Source organism: Rhamphochromis sp. 'chilingali' (assembly GCF_963969265.1).
Source record: "Rhamphochromis sp. 'chilingali' genome assembly, chromosome: 9".
NCBI classification, from domain to species: domain Eukaryota; kingdom Metazoa; phylum Chordata; class Actinopteri; order Cichliformes; family Cichlidae; genus Rhamphochromis; species Rhamphochromis sp. 'chilingali'.
In genome coordinates, this window is record NC_137936.1 from 25946695 (window position 1) to 25965649 (window position 18955).

At 40.5% G+C, this 18955-nt stretch overlaps 3 protein-coding genes across 5 annotated transcripts; 1 reads left to right on the forward strand and 2 right to left on the reverse strand.

Moving 5' to 3' along the window:
• Positions 1-502: 502 nt before the first annotated feature.
• On the reverse strand, positions 503-5619 carry ccdc51 (coiled-coil domain containing 51). 2 transcript variants are annotated; one of them, XM_080892478.1, is made up of 7 exons: positions 5492-5619; positions 4923-5003; positions 4642-4843; positions 4402-4539; positions 4121-4285; positions 3167-3373; positions 503-2569 (listed from the first exon to the last, which is right to left on the reverse strand). In XM_080892478.1, exons 2-7 carry the CDS (start codon positions 4925-4927, stop codon positions 2006-2008), a joined length of 1281 nt encoding a protein of 426 aa, XP_080748604.1. In that variant the 5' UTR covers positions 4928-5003; positions 5492-5619; the 3' UTR covers positions 503-2005. The 2 variants fall into 2 exon arrangements, with proteins under 2 accessions (XP_080748604.1, XP_080748603.1); XM_080892477.1 differs by having other exon boundaries at positions 4642-4849.
• Positions 5596-9010, forward strand: tma7 (translation machinery associated 7 homolog). Its single transcript, XM_080892500.1, has 4 exons — positions 5596-5731; positions 6585-6640; positions 7194-7281; positions 8315-9010. Exons 1-4 carry the CDS (start codon positions 5716-5718, stop codon positions 8347-8349), a joined length of 195 nt encoding a protein of 64 aa, XP_080748626.1. The 5' UTR covers positions 5596-5715; the 3' UTR covers positions 8350-9010.
• Positions 9011-9155: 145 nt separating this feature from the next.
• LOC308403217 (high mobility group protein B2-like) lies at positions 9156-15199 on the reverse strand. Of its 2 annotated transcripts, XM_080892483.1 has the most exons (6): positions 14873-15199; positions 14291-14403; positions 13359-13516; positions 13007-13103; positions 11724-11796; positions 9156-11378 (listed from the first exon to the last, which is right to left on the reverse strand). In XM_080892483.1, exons 2-6 carry the CDS (start codon positions 14384-14386, stop codon positions 10762-10764), a joined length of 1041 nt encoding a protein of 346 aa, XP_080748609.1. In that variant the 5' UTR covers positions 14387-14403; positions 14873-15199; the 3' UTR covers positions 9156-10761. The 2 variants fall into 2 exon arrangements, with proteins under 2 accessions (XP_080748609.1, XP_080748610.1); XM_080892484.1 differs by lacking the exons at positions 14291-14403; positions 14873-15199 and adding an exon at positions 13619-14036.
• Between the last annotated feature and the right edge of the window lie 3756 nt (positions 15200-18955).

An 18955-nucleotide genomic window follows, 5' to 3' on the forward strand; every position in this document is an offset into this window, starting at 1 on the left:
CGTAAGCTAAGACTCTAAAAAAAAATAGCATTTGTTCGGCTTTTCATTTCGCCATTTGTTGATTCACTTGAAGAGCAAGTAACGTAATATTGGTCAAGTGATCAGTTTCATATCAATCTTTCGTGATGCACCGTCATATTTACATTATTTGTACGGTACGAATGATTTGCTTTGGTACCTGGTCAAACTTAAGCTCTCCTTAGTATGGCTGGCTCCGTCTCTCCAACAGCGCACTCACGGGCAGCAGCTGCCCCGCCCCCTCGCTCAGTCGCTTAGTGCCTGAGCTTGGATCATACCAATATCAGGGGGGGATTCACGCACAGTCGTAAATTCCCACAGTGTGCACTATGTGCTTCGAATATTGTGTGTACTTTTTGTTTTATACAGTTGTCAGCCAGGCATCTAACTATGAAAAAATTACACTCCAAAATACCCCGGGCTTCTGACAAAACAACCCGGGCTTAAGCCCCGTAAGCCACCCCCCCGCTCCGCCCCTGGTTAAGAGGGTGTTACACTGCAGTGCATAGGTGTGGTTGTTCTCAGGTAAATATTTAGTTTTATCTAAAGAACAAAATATATTTTGAAGTCCATCTCAGTGACTTTTCTCATGTTAATGAAAACACAGTTCTCATTATTGTTCGTTTCTATATTTATCCATCTTAAACACAATATTATGTCCCGTGAAATCAAAGATACAGGTTTTCAGATCTAAATCAAAATGAACATGTCTTTCCTTACATACTAAAATTTCAGCTCCCTTCAGTTTTCCGTCCTGCTTTAGCTTGGAGGTGAATGCCAGTGGTGCAATCATGACCTGTGATGTGGTCCCTCTGAGGTTCAGCTGGTCAACTAACTACATCCAAGGCTGACGAGTATAAGGCTGAATCAAGACGCTGAAAACTCACATGGCACTGCAACCACCTGGCCCCACATCTGATTATGTCCCATTTCTACTTCTGTTTGACGGTGTTGACATCTACAAGTCTTGATTTTATTATTTTTGAGCTACTACTTTGTTCTCTGTATGCCGCCTTCTCACAAAGTACAGAAAATCTGAACTCTTGCACGGTAAGATGCATTTTGGCAGTGTTTTCTGATTTATAATTAAAGTATAATGGAAAGATAAGTACATAGGATATATGCACCACAAAAGGTTTGTCAATACCAGCCTTGAAGTTATCATAATTGATAAAGATTTTTTATCTAACTCTGTCTTTGTGGTCCACTCTTACTGCCGTTGTAGCATTATTTTCAGCTACAGCAGGCAGCTGATTTCAGAGGAGAAAGCTCTCAAGTGTATTGACCTCCTTAGTACCAAAGACCACACAGAGACATTTAAAGACCAGCTTTTAAAAGTAGTGGAAAACTTAGCAGCAAAAGACACGAGAGAATGAACATGGGTAAGAAGCAGGAATAATAAGGCCCCATGAATTTGTCTGTATCAGCTAATCAATCAACCCAACTCACCTAAACAATGTGCTGGAGAACTCGAGTCAGACTTACTATAGTTTTGTATCTGTAAAAGTACAGAATTTCACACCAGTTAATTTTTTTCCTTCAGAAGTCTACCTTTTACTTATTATTCTTTTATTTAAACCTATAATGCTAAACTATAATAACCCAGACTCAAGTTTCTTGTGGATATTTGTTGAGAAGTCTGATTCAGCGGTTTGTTCAGTTTAGACAACAAACATCATTTTTAGTTGTTGTAATGTTGGATTCTCTTCTAAGCTGCTAAACGTGACATTCACCAACATTTAGTTTATCTGCCAGCTTGAGATCAGTGAATTTTAAATATTTAGAAGCAGTTAAAATAAGTCCTCAGCCTCATTAGTGCAGTAAGCAGCAGAGGTAGATAATAAACCCAAATCAACACCTGCAGCCAGTTTATTAGATAAACCGAGTTCACTGCGGTTTGTAATTTGCACTCATTTGTTCAGATTATTAGTCCCAGTGCCCGATAGTGTTCCCGTACATTTACATATTCAAACTGGAGGTATCGTATCTAACCAGTTCCTCTGAGCAGCAGGTAGACAGCAGAGATGGTGATGGCAGTGGCGGTGTAGGCAAACACTGCATTATAAAGATTGGTGGTCCTGATTTGTTCTCCCAGAGTCCTCTGAGTCTCCTCCAGACTCCTCACCACTGCCTCAGACTCAGCTCTCTCTGGTCTCTCATGTAGCAGCTGACCAGCTTGTGTCTGAAGCTGTGGTTTGGTCTCCAGCAGCTTCCTCACGGTTGACACTTCACTTTCAACTTTCCCAAGCCCTCGTTCCAGTTGTCCCAGTTTTGGTGGCAGGGACTCTAAGAGGGACTCGGTCCTTTTGCTTCCAGTGTGGAGATCTTTTAAGGCTGAAACAGACACAGAGGGCGAGTGTGGGGCTGTGCCTTCTTTGTCCTGGCGAACAGCTCTCCTCTGTGCGAAGGTTTCACTCAGAGCAACTCTGAGACTGTCAATGAGCGTTCGGAGCTCGTCCTGCTGGGAGCGATGGTTTCCAGCCTGGATTTTCAGGGCTTCCTGCAGGCTCTCTGGACCTTTCTGGGCCTCCAGCAGCAGATTCTTCAGCTCCTGCAGAGGAGAAAAGAGAACGTATATGAGCTGAAATAACTGCTGTCTTGGTGAGGATCAGATAAAGGCAAGTGTTAATTACAGATGGGTGACATATTAAAGGAAAAATCTACATTAAGGAGGCTAGTCCAGTCATTTTTCTAACTTAACCTGTTTTTAAGTCCAAAATTGGCCTCATGAAGGCTCTCTTAAAGGAACATGGCAGTAGGTTTTGCATAGCAAACCTTCCAGAAACAGGAACTACAGTGCTATTGGGTATGGGTATAGTTCCTGAGAAAGTCCACCACTTACTCCATTTCACTCGCAGTTTCAACAACGCTTGTCAACTGTTCTCATTCATCTTTTTCATTTTCTTATTTCTTGTTGGCATTTATAACAGTAAAGCTAAAAACATTAATAAAAAAATATGAGACACTTTTCAAAAACAGGTACAAAGCTTCACATTGTTGTTAGTGTTTAGTAAGACCTAGAGTTTAGGGGAGGGTGTTGGAACAGTGCCAGCGCAGTTGCTTCAGGTAAAAAAAAAAAAAAAGAAATAAAAAAAAAAAAAGAATCGGTGCACTGAATGAGGTCCCCTAGTGTAGCACCCCTCCTCACCTGCAGGCGGACTCGGTTCACATATGTTGACCCCATGACTCCGATCAGGGCTCCGAGCACCGAGCCAATGATGGACCAGTTCTTGGTGCGTTCTGCTCTCGTCCTCTCCTTCTCGTGGCTTCCTCTAACGGCCACAGAGAATAAAGAAAACTTCTCCCTCTCTGAACCCTCTGCGTTCTCGTACGCTGTCCGGAGGCGGCGCTCCTCCTGCAGTGACAGAGAGGTGGGGTTCAATTCAATCTTCTTATCAGACATCATTAACCTCCTAGGACCTGGCGTCCACATATGTGGACATCACACTTTGGGTTATTTAGACCAAAATACTCAATTTTGCTCTACAAGGGCCTGATATCCACTTACGAGGAAACTATAGAAACTTTAAACGAATGTCTAACGAATGTTAGAAACCAAAATCAGGTAAAAAAATAAAAATAAAAACCTGGTAATTCTTTGTTCTTACATTCATTGGGTCCCAATACGCCCAAATATCAAAGAGTAATTAAAAATGCATGCCATGGAAAAGTTCAGGTCTTAGGAGATTAATGATGTATGATTGTATAATGTGAACTGTGGTTAACTCAAAATAAAAGCACTTCCACTTCCACTACTGACCTCAAACCAACTATAAAACCTAAACCAACAGTTGATGGACCACGTGTTGTTATGGAAGTCTTGACCTCAATTAAAAATAAATAAAAAATTTGTTTTTAAATCCATGCTTAATAGTCTCCAACAAACCAGTGATACCTGCAGTACGGTATTTAATTTTATTTCTTGTCACTCATGGCAGTAAAGTGAATCTCTGTGGTTTTTCGACTGTCTGTGAGATTTTGGTTTGTTTTAAACAAACCATCTGAAAAACAAATTACAACAAAAGCGACATGAAATTTAAGACATTTAATTTTTAATGACTCAAGGACATGGGTTTTGTGTATTTTAATAGCTTCAGCTCACTTGTAGGAGTTTGTGCTCCATTGTGGCCAGTTCCAGGTAGTGTGGCTCCTCCCTTGAGACTCTGTCCAGTCGGTCTCTGATCTCCTTCAGCCTGCCCTGCTGAGCCTCCAGGCTAGCATGAGCCTCACGAACTATCCCTCTGGCCACCATGAATGCTGCCTCAGCCTGGAAAATACAAAGATCTGTCAGAGAACTGTATAACAAGCACCTGACATTCCTTATTCATTATCCACTAAGTCATGTCGGCACAGACTAAACTTGGACGCCGTGTTTTTACTGACCTCAGTGACCTTTGTCTGAGCCTCGCGGACCTCATTCAGCCCCACAAACTCCTCGTACTTCTCCCACCAGTGGTTTACTGTGGCAGTGGCTGCTTGAGCCGACCTCTGACTCCACTGCCGCCCAAACTCACCTGCATGCTTAAAGATAAGAGAAGAGAGAAAAAGGATGACAGTGTTCAAATTTGTTTCATTGTGTTTTGAAGTTCTGTTGTTACCGTAAGAAGAAGATCCTTTTTGTACCTGTAAGACAGTCAAGGCACGCTCCTTCAGAAGCTCTGATCCTTTTTTCCCTTCAGAAGGGGAAGGCTTGTTTGGAGGTGGTGGTGGTGATGAACCAGGCTGATGGAGAGCACTGTAGGTTCGTACCTGAGTGAGTTTGCCAGGCAGTGAGTAGCGGGACAGACAGCATGAGCCATGAACCCAGAGATAGATCTGAGCACCTCTGTACCTGACAGAGTAAAGATAACATTAACCAGTTATATTTACAATCACAAATACAGATACAATGCTCACACCAGTACCTCATTGAGCAGAGCAGCAGCAGTACAGGTTAAGAATAGTCAGAGATTGACCGTCACAGCAGCCAACACTGGAACAGGCACCTGGGAGAATAAAGGGAAAACAATTTAATTTGATTAACTGTCAGCTTTATAAGATTTGTGGCATCTTGCATAAGGCAGTCCGCAGGGGGTGTGCTGTTGTAGAAGACAGACCATCTAGTAATATGGAGCTTCTTCAGATAACTTTTAAACCTCCCAGAAATCCTGCTTAGTAGTAGTGGTTATAGGCACGCTTTCAAAGGCAATTCAGGCACAGTGAGAGCTTAGTCTGCCAATAATAAGTCAAACTCGTTCCCGGTGGGTGCAGGACCTCACGAGCACTGCACTTTGTCACAGATTCGGTTCAAAAAAATGTCTGGATATAATTTTAAATATATCAAGAGTACTTTTCCACCAAGGTTACCTACTTCCTAGCTAGCTAGATGTTGCTCCATGTAGCTACCGGCTAGCTGACTTTTCATAAGTTTTAAACTGTTTTGGGACTCTGGTGATACTGTTATGTACACAGCGATATAACAGAGCAAACATACCCGTTTTCTTCAATTATGTCAGCGGACGCATAAGACACGAATTACGTTTCTTTAGGGTAACAGGATTGTAGCATATTGATGTCAAGTATTTTCTTTGAGACAGGCAACAAGCGGTCATTCTATTTCCGGTTCAACGGGGACCTAACAGCGCGGATTAGCGAGAAGTACCAGTTGTCTTCGCAGCAAACTTTCCTTTCATTTAAATTTTATAACAAGCTGTAACCATGTCTGGAAGAGAAGGTGGGAGATTGCTTCATTTGAGATTCGTCTGTAAAATCTGCACATCTTAAAAGATACTGACGATTTTCAGTTTAGCACGTTTATAGTTGGCTAATGCTAGCTGCCGCTAAAGATAACGTTTTCTCTGACCAATCGGCAGTTAAAAATGTGCCATATTACGATTTTTTTCTGTTTTGGGATATACATACGGAAGATAGAAGATATTTTAGGCCATTTTTTTTAATTATTGGGACTGAATGGACCATTCGGCTTATAAATATTATCTCAGGCAACAGACAATATAAACGAAATCTTTAAAAATTTAAATATATTCCTTCTTCTTTCTTCGAATAACCCGTGGTGGTAACTAACATTTGTATTCGAGGCTCAAGGTTTCGCGGTCATCTGGCTGCCTGTTAAGTTAAAGCAGATTTTAAGGAGTTTAGGTTAATTTTTTTTTCCAAGCAAACAAAAGTCAAGAACGCTGTGTTATTTGAATGACGTAACTTGGATCATATTCCTTCGTATATTTCATTTTTATTCACTGGCTATTGTTTATTAGATATTGTAGATTTAGTTATATTTTATATTTTATTTTCATAACAAGGTAATGAAGATTGTTTAAACTTAGTCAATTTATTTTAAAGAGAAACGTTCAGACATTGTAGTCCATTGTTATAGAATGCAATTTTTTCCCCACTGTTTTTATTAGTATACTTTTACTTTGTGGATCTGTTCTTTAAATACGTTTGCCTAGCTTAGGTTTTCATATTTTGTATCTACTTATTGTGTTATTTATTAATTTACTTTTATAGTTCTGAGTTTCATTTTGCTCTCACGGTATTTATGTATCTATGTAAATTTTATTTCTCAGGAGGTAAAAAGAAACCACTGAAGGCTCCCAAGAAACAGAACAAGGACATGGATGACGTATGTATCTGGCTCTTTCCCCCCCTCACCATAGACTGTGTAAAACATTTAATATCAAGCCTCTAAATCATTTGCATCCCTTTGTAATCAAGATAACATGGATAAGACACATTTACATTGCATCATTGCAATATTTTATACATTTCGTTTTTGTTTATTTTTTAAAGTAAAGCTGTTTTCACAGATAATTTGATACGTAAACTTTGATGTATGGATCATTTCGCTAACCCTTTCTGTTTTTTGTGATCTACTTTGTCATTTAATTCTGCTTTAGTAACCTGTATTAATGCCCATTGAAAATTAGAACTGGTGATAAAAATGTATTCCTTAACTTGTTGATAACAAAATCAAATCAAATCATTGTTACACAACCCAGTGCGATGTCTTCAGGTGTCAGCTGAGAATCTGATAAATGGAAATCAGATGAAATATTAATTTTTGTTATTTGACTGAAGGGAAGAAATATTCAGAGGTAAATGTCAGCTGTGGTTTGGAATGAGCTGAGCATAAGACAGAAGCGTAGAAAGATTTTAGATTGTATGCGTCTCCGTAGGATGATGTAGCCTTCAAGCAGAAGCAGAAGGACGAACAGAAGGCCCTGGATGCGTTGAAAGCCAAAGCATCAGGAAAAGGACCTTTGAGTAAGAGCTGTGTTTATATTTTTACTTTATTTGTAAAGAACTATGCACAAAAACAAGAAGTAAAGAAATGCACCAGATTTATGTACTCCCGCAACTACTGCTACACTGCTCCGTGATCAGGTGCACACAGGAGTGATAAAATGCAAAATACATACTCAAAGCACAAGTTACAAGTGGAGTAATATAATACATGAATAATACCAATAATACCTGAAAACCTCCAGCCCCAGTCCCACACACAAAAAACAAACCAAGAAAACCCACACACTATAAAACCTTTGTATCTATATCCACCCAACATTCAATCACCAGACCATCCCACGTATATAGAAACAGAAAAAATCCAGATCAGGTTGAATTTATTAATTTTGTTTCATAATGACAAACCTTACATATTTCCAAACATACACATCATGATCATACACACCAGCTGTGGTGTTTCTATAACTGATACGTTACCAGCACACAGTGAGAGTTCAGGAATACAGTGACTTCAGCAAAGTACTGAGCTGCAGGATTCAGGTGATCTGCCAGTTTCTGTAGCCATTTCAGTTTTCAGGGTTCACTTTTTGCAATTTTCTTATTTCCGTCCATAGACTGCTTTCAGATGTTTGTCAACTTGGTAGCTTAACCTTGCTTAACATTTCTTACCATGGCTACAGTGAAAGCCTCAGGTTAGCCCTGGTGTTTCACTGTACAGCTTGCACTTTCTCTGCAGGTCAGGAAACTGAAACAAACCCCAAACTTGCAGCAAATTTAGTCCAAAGTAGACCTCATGTCTCTCTGATGTTTGTCTCCTTTAAAATTCAAATATTTTATACTTTGTTTATGCTATTTTGTTTATGCAGTGATCTCTTCTTTTAAAAAAATAAAGTAAATTTATGTTATTGTTTGAGAAAACCTCTAATTTTAAAGTCTTTCAGTCATCAATATATTTTCAAACTTGAAATCTCACTGGTCACAGTTGTGGCTGCAGTTTTAATTAGATGCTTTCTAACACCCAATCTTTTTGTTTGCTTTCTCTCTCTTTCAGCTGGAGGTGGCATCAAGAAATCTGGGAAGAAGTAAAACCTGAGCTGCTGATTTTTGTTTGATCCTGTTCTCGCTTCCTTCGTCTTTTTGCTGAAAGACTACAGTTTGTTTTGCTCGTTAAAAAATAAACCGCATCAAACTCAAAACCTGCTCGGGTGCTCAACCTTTAGTGGAGTAGTACAGGGAATAAATTTAACGATGTTAGGTTTTCAAGGACAATGGCCCTCCAACTGTGATATTTCACTCATACACACAGATCAGCCACAAATCATTATTGTGTGGAGGCGTTGGCAGTGGATCTCTTTGGGCTCTTTCTGCCCATCGAGCCTGATTAGATTGAGGTCTGGGTATTTTTGGAGGCCAGGCCAACACCTTCATGTTTCTTAAGCAGTTTTTGCTTTGTGTATAGTTCATTGTCCTGCTAGAGGAGGCTGCTGCCATGCACCAATGTTTAGGTAGGCGATGACATCCTGTTCTAATGTTGTGGCTGATCAGCGTATATTGACCAATATCTTTAAATCTAGTTATGAAATGAAATGAAGGCCTGCAGCTTAAGATGTGGAAGGACTGTAAAACTAATGTCCACTGCATTTTGTGTCCATATGAAATTTCTAACCATCACAAACCAGCCCAAGTCCATGAGTTTTGTTATCTTGTAAAGAGGGAGATGCCAATAAAGTTTTTTGTTTTTAATTAATGCTTGTTATTATTTGTTCTTTTTAAAAGAATTTGGTAAGAAATCACTTAAAGCTTAATTATCAAGCTGTGTTTAAAATAACAGTAGTGATGAAGCTTTATTTGAAATGCTATTAAAATGTTTAATCTGTTTCTGGTTTTATTAAATTAAACAACAGCACTTTAGGACTGAAGAGACAACTGAAGTGTTGTAGTTACATACAGATTAAACAAAAAGGCACATACATGCTTGTAGCATTTTTTTTCAACTCAATATTTCTCATTCAGCAATAGAAACTGCTCTCAAAGTATGTATATAAAAGATGTTGCTTCAGTCTGAAAAGTGAAGCCAGTGCAGACATGCCTGGAGACATGTCTAATAGCCAGCAGGGGGTGGCAGAAAGAGTAGTGATTGTATAGGATTATAAAGGAAAGCGCTCACTGCTTTTCCTTTTTGACCTTAGTAAATACTTCAATGAGTTCATGGCCGCAATTGGTAGTTTCAAGTTTCACTGAACACGATATGTTTATTTTGTAAATTATGTTCTCCATTAATGTGAAAAAGCTACGCTAGATCACTCGATTTCATGTTAAGATCTACCGCGTACTTGTGACTTTGGTGAAAGTGGTAGGCAATAGCACTTTGCAAATCAGTGGATGATGTCACAGTGGCACACCTTCCGTCTTTCATCTATACAGTCTTTGAAAGCTACAACCCTGTTTATTAAACCATGAGTTAGACTCTAGCTAACAATTATAAGTAATGCTGAGCCTGAGAACAGATGTGTTAACGCTATTGTATGAAATCACTTTTCCAATATTTCCATCTCCTTTAAAGTAACTCTTATCTTGTGGATTTTGTTGTCCCAATAAATACATAGTATAAATTGTAAAATTGTGATTTTAATATTTATTTCAATTGTGTCGTGTTAAAAGCATAGCTTCACAGTCAGTTTTTTTTAATGGGATATATATACAATTTCATTACAGTAGAAAATTTTAAAATATAACTCTTAAAGGGGACTAAGTGACAAAAACTAAATCCCTGTGATAGGTTTGTAGCATAAACCTATTCGCTGGAACGTTAAGGACAATTTAATTACACAGCAAATTAAGACACAAGTAGGCAAAGTTTTTCATGTTTCTCGTGCACGGGAGAGAACTGGACAAACGCCGCTCCTTCGCTTGACCCCAGTTGCTCTCATCTTCTCCCCCGTAACACTGCTCTTTTATTGAGGTTACATGAATATGCATAGGTGCATTAACATACACACAAAGAGTACCTTGCCTGTGCGTTGTGTAAGTGTGTGTGTGTGTGTGGTGGGGGGGGGTGGGGTCAGAGTGTGACCCCATAAACAACTTCCCTAACCCTGCTGGTTTGGAAGTCCAGCAGTTCATCTAAACAAAAGGCACTTAGACTAGAACAGATATAGACAGTTTATCCTACCATAAAACAATAAGAGAAGGTATGACCTCTCCCATGCTCCCAGAATGTGGGTGTGAATGCCAGAACACTGTGGAATGCACACCAAGCCTATGCAGACTGCCAAAGATCACACATCCTATCACTACACAATCGATTATACACCTCTAAGCATATATGGTTAAATATTTCTAAGCATAAATGACAATAAACAATATAAATCTAACACCCTGAATTAGAAAAAGAGTACAGCTCAAATGAGGTCAACCGACAGGGACAGCAGGTTATACTGCTGAACTCGTCCAACCCAAAACAAAAACAAACATAAACAAACAAACGCATCACAAACTTCACATCCTCAAACACAGAAACAACTTAGCCATCTTCCCGTCAATATCATTTTCATCCTCGTCATCATCATCTTCATCCTCATCCTCTTCATCCTCATCATCGTCGTCAGCTGGTTCCACATTCTTGGCGCCTTTGGCTCTGTAGGCAGCCACTTCCATCTCATATTTTTCCTTCAGTTTGGCGTACTTGGCCTCATAGGGGGTCTTTTCTGTGGTACTCATCTTTTTCCACATCTCACCAAACTTCTTGGCGATGTCAGTGATGGAGATCCCCGGGTTATCCGCCTTGATCTTTTCACGGTGTTCAGAGGTGAAGATCAAGAAAGCAGAAGGTGGCTTTTTGGGCGCGTTGGGGTCCTTCTTCTTCTTCTTGCCCTTCTTGGCACCTGCAGGTGGTACATAGGACTTCATCTCCTGGTCATACCGGCGCTTGTCATTCTTGGCCATCTCTTTGAACTTTGCCTTCTCCTCAGGTGACATGGACTTCCATTTTTCTGAGCACAGTTTGGAAACCTCTGTTAATATTACTTTGGCTCCTGGGTGCTTCTTCTTGTGCTCCTTATAGAAGTCCACAACAAAGAATGCGTAGGCGGGGGTTTTTCCTTTCAGCTTTTTGGCTGCAATTAATTTGTTCTAATTAATTAATTTTAAACATGTTTGCATGTATAAATATTTTCTTTGAGCAGAAAGTTCATATCACACTTTGAACATGTCAGGAAAAAACAAATCCTGCATCTAGTTGATTTTGAACTCACTCTCTGAACATGATCTGCATATATTCAACGTAAGCATATCTTTCTAACAAATGTCTAAAACGTGTGTAAGTTTTATTTTTTACATTTTTGGGAAAGATTAAAAAAAAAACATTTCTTAATAAGAATGAAAAACTGACTTCACAATTTTAACAGGTCTTGTAGTATTATGGTACATAAGCCTTGGATATGCATAAATATCCTGCTTACCGTTTCTTTCATCTGTCTCAACTATGGACTTCAACTCAACCTCCACTGGATAATGGTCACTCACTTTCAGAGCCTGCAAAAGAAACAAAATGTACTGATTAATAGTTTTTGAACAAATATCGAGGTCTAGCTGAATGTCCCCATGAATCAGCGGTTTGTGCATGGGGTATGTTGTCTGGGGTTGCTAGGGTCTTACAAAAGCAAAATGGTGTTGGGTGAGGGGCCAAGAGAGTGTTTCACAAAACCCTATGAGGACACACTCAAGGGACCAGTTTACCCTCCTGGGACAAGGTTAGGTCTGGGGTGAGAGCTTGATGCTGTGCACCTGGTGTGCAGGTTCAGCCTGAAGAGGCAAAACCTAATGACAGTGACATGATCCTGGGCCATGTTGGCCCAGCATTCTTAGTTTTCATGTGTTTTGGGTTTTGTTCTTTATGTATGCCGTGGTTTCTAGGTTGTTCTGTTAAGATGTTCCTTATTTGATTACCCCCCGTGTGCCCCTCTGTGTATCTGTGAGCCCTCGTTTCCCCTCCTTGTGTTTTATTCCATGTTTTCCCCAGCCTGTTATGTCTGTGCTCTCCTCAGGCTGTCTCTCTTTTCTCTCCAGCAATAAAGCTGTGTTTTTGAGTTCATTCCTGCCTCCGTGAGCTTGCGTTTGGGTCCTCATCCTGCCTGCACACAGCCGCAAACATGACAGACAGTATGGAAAGTATCCATACTGTCATAATGACAGTATGGATACTTTCCATACTGCAGTGGTTTACATTTTCAAAGACAATGAGCTGACAGGCCAAGGGTAGAGTCTTTGTCAAACCCAGGTCATAGAGTTACCAAGGACACTTGAAAAGAGTGACTGTGACACTGTTAATAATTTACCCTAAAGTTTTGTTTGTAAGAATAAAGGTCCGACGTCACTGAACTCTCTCTTTTTTTCTCCCCCTATAAAGACAAGTTGAAAGCTTGCTGATTTTCAACATTTTTGTGGCCATTGATTGACGGCCTCTTAGGAATTTTAATTAAAGCCATAACACCATACCGCAGCTGTACTTTGGTACCGTCTTTAAGCAACCATGCCAGCTTTTACACACCGAGTTCTGTTTTTCATGTCCAGCTATTTCAGTGATCTTTAAACAGACTGAGTGATGTGACAAAAACACAATTATCTGCCTTATAATTTAGTGTCTAAAACCCTTCTGACTAATCATATTCTACGTGTGATATTGCAAATGAGGCAGAGAATATAAGAGTAATTCATTTGGTGAAAACCATTAATCAAAACAGACCTGCTCATCATCGAGATTAAACTCCTCCTTGAAGTTGAAGGCTTTTGCAGATTCTGGTTCCACAGCATTAAGCATGTCATCTCCATAGACCACGATCCTTAACACAGATAGGGAAAAAGGCTTATTTTAAAAACCCATAATACCAAATTTAAATACATAATTAGAAAAAAGCAAGAACATTTAGCACCACTCCATTTTAATGTGGCAAAACAAAAGAATCTACTCCTCCTTATTTCAGATAATTTGAAGAAACAGCGTGATGTGTTTATTTTCTTGCTGACGAACAGATCGATACCAGTCTCACGTCTGTCGATTCAAAATAAAGCTGCAGCCAGCACCTGCTATGCATTACCTGTCATAGGTGTTGGTGTTCTTGGTGCTTGTTGTAGTGTCGACGTTATCTCCAATCAGCCAGTGGAAGTTCTCGTCTTCACGAATGCGAATGGTCTTCATGTCACGGTTGGAAACGTACGAGCCGTCTGCATTGAAGTCACCCAAGATCATAATGTTCTGCAGCACAGACATGAAATATTTGGATTTGAGTGTTTTGCTTTAACTCCTCAATATATATTTGTTTTGTTTTCCCAGTTTAGTGGTTGGATTGGTTCATACGCCTTTTACTACACATCCATCCATCCATCCATCTTCATCCGCTTTGTCCGGGGCCGGGTCGCGGGGGCAGCAGCCTAAGCAAAGAGGCCCAGACCTCCCTCTCCCCAGCCACCTCCTCCAGCTTATCCGGGGGAATACCAAGGCGTTCCCAGGCCAGCCGAGAGATATAATCTCTCCAGCGTGTCCTGGGTCTGCCCCGGGGCCTCCTCCCGGTGGGACATGCCTGGAACACCTCACCCAGGAGGCGCCCAGGGGGCATCCTTGTCAGATGCCCGAACCACCTCAGCTGGCTCCTTTCGATGTGGAGCAGCAGCTGCTCTACTCTGAGCCCCTCCCGGATGGCCGAACTTCTCACCCTATCTCTAAGGGAGAGGCCAGCCACCCTTCGGAGGAAGCTCATTTCTGCCGCTTGTATCCGCGATCTCGTTCTTTCGGTCACTACCCACAGCTCGTGGCCATAGGTGAGGGTAGGGACGTAGATCGACCGGTAAATTGAGAGCTTCGCTTTTACACTCAGCTCCCTCTTCACCACGACGGACCGGTGCAGCGTCCGCATTACTACACAACTCTGTCAAAATCTACAAATTTTCACGAAAGTATGAATTCCTGCTTTCTCTGTTGTGCAACCAACCCAAGCTACAAAGCTTTAGACACTCTCTAACTTCTCCTTACATCAGTATTCCATTTCGTCTTAATAATCTTGATGACATCGTATAGTTCATCGAGCTCCTCCACAGAGTCCGTTGGTTTGGTGTGAACTGGGATCATAACCAGGTCCTCCACAACTACAGCGAGAACACAAATACACACAGTTTACATCCATGACTCAGTAAAAGGGCTAGATGTTACAGTCCCTGATAATGCATTGCTTTAAATGGAGAGACTCTTGAGGGATCTCTGTTATGAGGAAAGGCAGCCCAGAAACTTTACCAGCAGCAAACATCGTTGTGTGCCTCAACTTTCGGTCTTTTACCCAGGCTAATCTGCCATTTTTTCTTCCTTGGTTAGGTTTAGGAATTAGAGATCTGATCTAGATTATCATATTAAAATTTGGGACACATTGTCAATTGTGGACCTTGGATTCATCGGGTGTTTTGGCCATTATCACTAAACACCCTCATCCAAGGAGGCCCTGCCAGGGTTGATCAGGCCCTGGAGTGTGTCACTGGTTTATGTTATTTCTCTTCTTTCTTCTGTTTAGTTTTCTACAGTTTATTTTCTGTCTATTCACTGCAACTGAGAAATAATACTTACCTCTTTAGCATTTATGGAGCCTCACTTCTTCAAAGGGATAGAAAAGGTGATAGAGAGAAGTAAGACAAGAGGGACAAGATAGGAGAGAGCAGAGAAGAGAGCTGGAAGGGGGGCTGGGGCTGGCTTTCCACACCTCCCCGCTGGATTGGGCTGTACGCTCTACCTCCCCACTGCCTCCCAGAAAAGGGAAGAAGAGCAGAGGGGAGAAGAGGAGAATATTTATTTTCTCTCGCAGTTAGCTGACTGCCTTAACTGCCCAAGTGATGTCAGCCCTTTTTAGGCATAGCCAGTGACTGGTCCTCTCAGCAGTGTCCTCTGATCCCAATCTCTCTAAGCAGTTTGGCTGTTGTACTGGCAACACAGCCCCTGCACCCCACTTCCACCTGGTGCACCTTGATCTTCCAGCCTGTGTCCTCTGCCTCAACTGCCAAGTTGGCATAGCGCAGCTTCTTCCGCTCAAATGCTTCCTCAATTGCTTCCTCCCATGGTACCGTCAGCTCAATGATGTACGCATGTTTTTGAGAGTTAGACCAAAGGACGAGGTCTGGTCGCAGAGTAGTTGTTACGATCTCTGTGGGAAAAATTAGCCTCTGATCCAAGTCCACTTGCATCTGCCAATCCCTGGCAGCCTTCAGCAGGCCCAGGTCCTGGGCTGAGGGGCTTGTCCTCGGCTTGTCTCCCTCCCGGACAAATGTTGATGAAATGTTGGTTCGTGAAAGGTTGAGCGTTGATGGATTTCCTTTTGCACTCAACTTTCTCGGCTAGACACCTGAGGACCTGGTTGTGAATTTGTGCTTGAGTGTATCTGGGACTGTACACAGGGGGCAGGACTACATTCAAGTCTTACTGATTATTTACATTAGTGTAAATTAGTTCAAATTATTGATTGCCTTTTAATAACATTTATGAAATAATTATATATTACTTAATTACCCTAAAGTTAAAACCAGCTGATTTTCTCTCCATACAAATACACACTTCCCCATAATGTGTAAACAGATTTAGATTATCACAGCTTTAAAAAAAAAAAACCTGGACCAGAGACTCATCTGTACATCCAGGTTACATAAAGGTGCAGCCAACAGGAAGGCCACAGAAGACATAGTATCAGCTTTAAAGTGAGCTGTTACACTGATTACACACAAGCTTAACTCCCTGTTGATCCTTGCATTTGTTTCCATGACAAACATATCCTACCTGTATTGCTGCATCTTAATTTCAGGATGTAGGGGTCTCTGTTAATAACATCTTTTCCTGTTGTTGCCTCTTCATTAAACTGCTCATGGTTCACCAACGTAACCACATCACTTCTACACACACACACACACACACACACACACACACACACACACACACACACACACACACACACACACACACACACACACACACACACACACACTGTGGATGTTAATAATATAGTCATCTCAACTCTGGCTCTGAGCAATGAAGCACTGTCCACCTGCTTCCGTTTGCATGGACAAGCCAATCTGAAGAAAGTTTGCTTAAAGCAAGAGGGCTTTAAGGAGCACTGCACCAAGGCCCGGCAGAACTGTGAAGCATGCAAAGCTGCTCTAGTGAGTTCAAGAATAAAAATTTGAAGCTGCAAATGAACAGGATGTGTGTTGTCAGTGAACTCTCACTTGTAGATGAACATGAACTGCTCCTTGTAGCGTGTACTGCCCAGACGATCACTGATGTTATAGGTGTATCCCTCGTGGACTCTGAGAAGATATAAGTTGAGAGAAATTTTGTATAATTCTTTAATTTTGGTCCATTAAATCATGTTATGTCCTCTGATTCTCTGAAAAGAATTGGTTCAGGATGAATGTGTAACGCTTTAGTGAAACATTACCTTTTCATTTAACACAAAAAGCAGGTCAAAGTTGAATTTTTTACATTCATTCAAACTTTATTTCCAAATTACAGTTTGCCTGACAATAAGATGAACATGACCAACAACATAAATTGTTAACATCAGCAGTTTTTAGTGTTGTCATTACAGCTGTCACGCTATCAGACTTTAATACATGATTATTGAAGCCGAAAGAATTCCTGATAATAATATTATTGCATAATACTATTATACAGATGCTGCCAATAAGTGTGCTATTTAAAAAAGGAAATGTACCATTGTGTTTATAATACACAAATAACTTCAGAAGTAACTGTGTAAATATTCTTTAATGTAATAATCCTTAAAAATCGTAATCATTTTTGGTTACCATGAGAAAATTGTTATTCTTTGGGCCACCATCATCATGCTTAAACACGAGCACCCTAAATGATAATAACAGCGATGATGCTGGAAACAAAGCATTTCCTTACTTGTTGAGTTCTTTCATGAAGATTTCTATGGACTCTCCGCTGGTGTCCACCACCTCCAGGATCAGAATGATGTCATATCGAGACACAATCTTTGAAACAGAGAGAAAAAAAAAGCTGAACTGATCAGATGCGTTACTACCTTAAAGATAATTGTTCAGTTAAGATTTAGCTCTTCCAGATATGTAAAATATAAACTGACATTTTTCTATGTTTTAAAAAAAAAATACTTATGTAAATATTCTGAGTTGCAACAATAAAGCTGAAGAGGTATCAAAAAAAGACAGAGATGGGAACAATCAGAGAAATGCTGAGTGACTTAAATTGTGTGGTTATAGAGGTAATGGTGGTTCTGTGAATGAAGGGCAAGCTGCCACTGAGCGTGGTTACTTGAAGGGACAACAGGCCAGTGGATCCACGTTTAAATTAACACACCCTGATTGTGTGTTTGCTATTGTGGTTCCTAAACAGCCGACACTCAGGGCGGCTGACCTGTACAGTGGCTTGTTGACTAAATATGAAACAGATCTAATACAATAACAATAATAAAACATGGGTTTAAGCAAAGAATTGGAAATGTAACCTCATCACCAGAATAAAAGTAAAGTAAAAACCAGTGATTCAATGATACAGCAAGAAACCACAAGTCAAAATACAACTTACTCCATGTATTTCAGTATATTTTCAGATGCATATATAGGATTACATTTTTACTTAAACAGTGAGTCCTGATACTTATTTTACCACTTTGCAACTCAGCTATTTAATAGAAAGTTTTTATATAATACTTAATTACTTAAATACTTAATAATTGGTAGGAGGGCTGGACTACTTTTCTACATTGTTATCGCCCTCTGTCTTCTTTCCGTGACAAAAAGGCAAAGCTTACTATTTTGTCACATGATCAGACATTTTAATGAAAGCAGGAGCCAGACCTGCAGGTCATTTACAGTTTTGTAAGGTGAAAGTATGTGTGGGCTTTTATACTGGTTATTACCTTAGTCAGGATTTCGAGGACATCAGGGTCTGACACTTTCTTCTTTCCAAACTTCTTAATGTTAAAAGATGCTATTTTCATGATGGCTGCAAAAAGAGGACAAGCATAGCAATCAGAATTATTGTCTGAAGGCCAAGAAAAATTCCCAACAGATATTCCCATTTTTCCAAGTGGACCATTATTGCTTTTGCCATACTGGTCCACTTGATTGTCATAGTTTATTCGATCTACCCGAGCACCCAGCCCCGGACACTGAGAACCACCAACGGGTGGGAGCATCAGCCACTTGCAGCGAGCGTAGTTGGGGAAGATAGGCATTGTATAGGAATTTCTTTTACTTATGTATTAATCACATTATTTTATCGTATAATGCCTTGATGCCACTGGATTTTAACATATCTCACACTCATACAGTAAGATAAATGGTGGGGTCTAGTAAGGACGTTGGGGGAAGCAGACAGCTCCACAGAAAGAAACCTTTGTCTCTTTGAGGACTCTGGGAGGAAGCAAGGGAGTGTGAAACAGCTGTGTACTGCCTTTTGTTCCTGAAGAAGGTATTTAACTGGGAACCATGTTAGGCTCAGTTATACTCATCCAACATGGAGGCACACAGAACTAAACACTGCACACACACTCATACCACCATCATCCCTGTGCCCAAGAACAGCAAACCCTCATCCCTGAACGATTACCGGCCAGTTGCACTGACCTCGGTAGTAATGAAGGTGTTTGAGAGGCTGCTGAAGAACATCATCTCCTCC

What these genes read in the sequence shown, in the direction of transcription:
- ccdc51 (XM_080892477.1), bottom strand. An exon ending in CTCAGACAAAGGTCACTGAG is followed by an intron (nt 4,286 to 4,401) that starts GTCAGTAAAAAC and finishes TGTATTTTCCAG; the next exon opens with GCTGAGGCAGCATTCATGGT. An exon ending in TGGAGCACAAACTCCTACAA is followed by an intron (nt 3,374 to 4,120) that starts GTGAGCTGAAGC and finishes CTGTCACTGCAG; the next exon opens with GAGGAGCGCCGCCTCCGGAC.
- tma7 (XM_080892500.1), top strand. An exon ending in AGAACAAGGACATGGATGAC is followed by an intron (nt 6,641 to 7,193) that starts GTATGTATCTGG and finishes GCGTCTCCGTAG; the next exon opens with GATGATGTAGCCTTCAAGCA. An exon ending in ATCAGGAAAAGGACCTTTGA is followed by an intron (nt 7,282 to 8,314) that starts GTAAGAGCTGTG and finishes TCTCTCTTTCAG; the next exon opens with CTGGAGGTGGCATCAAGAAA.
- LOC308403217 (XM_080892483.1), bottom strand. Translation starts at nt 14,386, where the DNA reads ATGATCCCAGTTCACACCAAACCAACGGACTCTGTGGAGGAGCTCGAT. An exon ending in AGACGAAATGGAATACTGAT is followed by an intron (nt 13,517 to 14,290) that starts GTAAGGAGAAGT and finishes TCTGTGCTGCAG; the next exon opens with AACATTATGATCTTGGGTGA. An exon ending in TGAGACAGATGAAAGAAACG is followed by an intron (nt 11,379 to 11,723) that starts GTAAGCAGGATA and finishes AATTAATTGCAG; the next exon opens with CCAAAAAGCTGAAAGGAAAA.